The 4,369-nt window shown below is 38.4% G+C and overlaps 1 protein-coding gene across 1 annotated transcript; it reads right to left on the bottom strand.

Annotated features, from left to right (window-relative positions):
* Window positions 1-607: 607 nt before the first annotated feature.
* si:ch211-127m7.2 (cell cycle regulator of non-homologous end joining) lies at window positions 608-1,874 on the bottom strand. The gene is made up of 3 exons (XM_039809270.1): window positions 1,628-1,874; window positions 1,427-1,529; window positions 608-992 (listed from the first exon to the last, which is right to left on the bottom strand). The coding sequence occupies exons 1-3, from the start codon at window positions 1,729-1,731 to the stop codon at window positions 684-686; spliced, it is 516 nt and encodes a 171-aa protein (XP_039665204.1). The 5' UTR covers window positions 1,732-1,874; the 3' UTR covers window positions 608-683.
* Window positions 1,875-4,369: the final 2,495 nt, after the last annotated feature.

Below are 4,369 nucleotides of genomic sequence, written 5' to 3'. Positions count from 1 at the left end.
GGATTTTTAGCCTACTTCTGAGTAGATTAATAGATACCTTTTTCTGTGTAGAATTGTTCTAGTTAGCCTTTACATTAAAAGATCCTGAGGTAACCGGGTCCAACTAGCCTACTGCTCCCAATAAGTGACAAAATAACGCCAACATGTTCCTGTTTACATGTTGTGATATGTATAGTCACAGGGTGTACAAATAACAAGGTCACTATGCTTTTACTATCTAGTAATTGTTGACTCTATTCCTCCAACTCTGAGCGAACTCCAGGCAAACTCTCTGCTCCTCACCACAGGGCTTCAGGTGCTGCGAGCAAATCACTCCGCCCAAGTAGCAGAAGTAGCAGTGCTTCGCCTTTCTGAGAATATAGTTCCCAGTTTGTGTATGGTTAGAAGATGTCTGTGTCTCATGTGACCTTGTTATTTGTACACGCTGTGTCTATACAAATCATAACATGTAAATAGAAACATGTTGCCGTTATTTTGTCACTTATTCGGAGCAGTAGGCTTGTTGGAACCTGTTACCTCCAGGATCTGTGCTAGGCTAAGCTAGCGCTGGGGGCGTCAGACAGAGTTACAACACGCACGGAGATGAGAAGGGTGTGTATCGACTTCTCTAACTCTGGGGGTTACGGTGAATAAGTCCCAATAAGTCGGCGTGTTCCTTTAAAGCTTAGTTCACATTTCAGTGGTCAGGTGAAAAAGATTTCTCGCACAAGCCGCATAGCATCATCCTCCTCTGCTGCCTCTGCCGGCATCTGTGAGTGCTCCTCTTTTTCCTCAGCGTCCAGTCCAACATTCACAAGACCACCACGATCCTGTACTGGTCCTGACCTCTGACCCCCAGGTCCCTGATGCTGCGGGCTCTTAGCGTACGGCACTGTTTCCACCTCTGTAATGTCTAAGTCTGTTTCTGACACATACGTCTTCTCCGGGGCATCACCGCAGTCTAAGGACTCCTCCTCTAAAGTCACCGGCTTTGCTATCGCTTTGTCTTCAACCTGTGTGGGGAGATCAATCACTCACAGTTTTACACAGCGCTCTTGGGAATATATTGCATTTTACATCCACTACTAAAATGGTGAGATATGATTTAAAAATGTTTATATATATTTTTTTCTTTTTACTTTTTCCACACCTAAGTTTATCTGAGAGGCACAGACTTGGGCCACAGGTACTGTATACTACTAAGTGGACGACATATGTTTTGCATATACTTGAAAAAGCAATAAGCCTGTATCACGATATGTAAATATAATTTTTGATTTGAACACATATGCATTTATTTTACAGTTTTGATTGTTTTACATAATCTGAACAACATTTGGATGTTTTCATTTTGATAGGCTATTTGATTCATATATAAATATCAATATGTTATGGCATTCCCCCCCCCCTCCATTTCAAACGTTGAAAAAGAGAGAAACAGCGCCACCTTTTGGTCAGTCAGGAGATCCACGTCCGCGCAGGCAGCGTTGGTAAGATATGAAACAGCTGCCTCTACCAGCTCTTTCTCGTTCATACAGTAGAAAGCAGCCCTGAAAACACAGCCGCGCATATTTGTTAGTCAAAATTACTTAAGGAGCTTTAACTGAAGAATAAAACCGAGGATTTGTCTTGGTAGTTTATCAACTACCGTGTTGTTTTCTGTTTTCTCCTGCTCTTCAGCGGCTCCTTTTTCACTTTCTCTTCCTTCTTCGCCATCCATGGCGGCAGCGCCCGGCGGTGCCTTTCTGACATGTTGGCGTTATATTTTAAAACTTAACGTCATTTGTACATGCGTACAAAGGTTACTGAGCTATTATCAGAGACAGTAGGTACGGATGATCTTTATCATAGATCTGTATCCACCATTTAGTGAAGAAGAAACAGAAACAGGCGGTTTGTATTGTTAAAGTCACGTGACGTGACTACAATGGCTTACTGAGTCTTTAGCGCCTCTTAGCGGACAAACGGTTAAATGCGCCACAAAACACCGTGATACTTTCAAAATATATGATTCACAAAAAGCATTGTTTTCAATACAACAATTCCTTCTATTTTTTTTACCTGGGTACTGTGTCGCACTAGTTTCAGAGTCCGTTCATTAAAAGAATTTACCTTTTACCTCATTTATCTGTCTTGTAACATCTGTTTTAAAAAGTGCTATATAGGCTAGGCCTAAATAAATGTATTGTGATTGTGATTTTTATTTATAAACAGGTTTGACATTGTTATACCTGTTTGTCATCTAATCTATAACAATGCATCCTATTTAACATATTGGTAATATGTTTAGTATGTTTCTAAAGCACTCAAATAAAAATAATTATGTAAAAGAAAAAACATTTCCTTCTTAACCCTTGTGTTGCCCTTCGGGTCCCAGTGACCCGAAGGACAACACAAGGATTATGTACTTCCGTTTACTTTGTTGAGAATTGCTCTCTAAACAAGGGTTAATACAGCACCTTAGTTCTTGTTTGTACAGCATTTTGGTCAGCTTAAACTGTGTTTAAATGTGTTCTAGAAATGAACTTTACTTACGTAGCCTACTTTACAAGAAACAGGGTTTAGAGAGCAATTCTCAACAAAGTAAACGGAAGTACATAATCCTTGTCTTGTCCTTCGGGTCACTGGGACCCGAAGGACAACACAAGGGTTAAATGTAGATGAGTAGTAGAATTTGTATAAAATGCTAATACTTAAACAAGTGAATGTGAACAATTAGGCAAAGACTGTCTTATAATAAGACATTTTATTAAAGTAAGTTTGGTTTATATGGGTCCTCAGGTGTGAATCAGAAAATGTAGCCTACCACTATTACTATTATTTTCACATTACTGCTAATGTCCTTATTGAATGTACTCTACTTGATACCAAAAGGACTATAATCATGTATAGTGCTGGCATAGGAAGGTACTGTATAATATTCACAAAGTTCAACTATGATTTCCAAATATCTCTCTCTCTCTCTCTCTTTCTCTCTCTCTCTTTCTCTCTCTCTCTTTCTCTCTCTCTCCCCTCATTCACTTTCATCTCCTGCAAATGTAGGCTACCAGCAAACTTAGATAAACACAGACACACACACACACACTGTACAGTTTATCGTACAAAGTTCAACTATGATTTCCTAATCTCTCTCTCTCTCTCTCTCTCTCTCTCTCTCTTTCTCTCTCTCCCCTCATTCACTTCCATCTCCTGCAAATGTAGGCTACCAGCAAACTTAGATAAACACACACACACACACACACACACACACACACACACACTGTACAGTTTATCGTTGTTGGAAATTAATCAGGGATGAAGTAGTGCGCTGTGTAATTAAAACTGTGTTGCAAAGTCTGACCATCCAAACTCACATCTCTCACCCTGGCCTTTCTGTTCTTCATCCACATTTGCGGTAGCCTGCGGTTAAATATTTTGGTACTTATTGCTGTTCCTTCACATATTTTAATTGGCATCTTTATGCCAGTAACATAAAACAACACTTCCTTTTAAAAAGTAAAATCTGTTTCATCATCATTACCTCTTTTTGTCCCAATAATAATAATAATAATAATAATAATAATTATTATTATTATAATTATTATTATTATTGTATAATATTAGTTGTTTGATGGATTTTTTTATTATTTTGAAATGCATTCTGGGTATGTGTGGACATACTGAAGCACGATGGCTTCTAACCCTGTGTGCCTTATTTTTACTGGCCGAAATCAGCATAATCCATGCTAGTCTAGTTTTTCTCACTTTTCCCTCTTTTCCTCTCTCTCTGTCCTTTTGTCAACCTCTTTCAGTCCCTGGTGTTCCAAATAAACTTGTATCAGACTCTCACTTTCTGACACTTTGATTCAAAGCTGCCTTCTCCCACTCGGCCTTTTAATTATGTCTCTAAATCCCCTAACCCTAACCCTTCTGAAGTGCTTAGGCCTTGATTGCAAATACCAGCTTTGTATATTTGACTGAATTAAAAAAGTGGGGGAAATGGGAGGGGGAAAAAACCTCATGGCAAAGAGAATGTTAACAGCCAGATGCAGGCACAATGTCATTTCCCCTAAAGCTCTCAAGTTCAGCGCATTTTAGGAATGACAATTAATCAGAGGGCTGAACTGGTATCAAATGAAAAAGAAATCCTCAAAATCTCCCACCATATTATTATCATTTACAACAGATGTCAACAGAGGCACTTTTTTGAAAATAACTGTATTATATAGTTATGTTGCAATGCAATCCATCTCTTTAGAGAAATATTATTTTTTTGAACTTATTATCATTAGCTCATTATCATTGTTAAAATAATTAAATTAATTATAAAAAATGATATAAACATTAAAATATCTGTGAAGAACTTAAAGTGGCATTGAACTCATCCTCCTCCATGTCTCCTGCCACATCC

This window comes from Perca fluviatilis, chromosome 8 (assembly GCF_010015445.1).
Source record: "Perca fluviatilis chromosome 8, GENO_Pfluv_1.0, whole genome shotgun sequence".
Lineage (NCBI taxonomy): Eukaryota > Metazoa > Chordata > Actinopteri > Perciformes > Percidae > Perca > Perca fluviatilis.
This window is presented reverse-complemented; position numbering and strand designations above follow the sequence as displayed.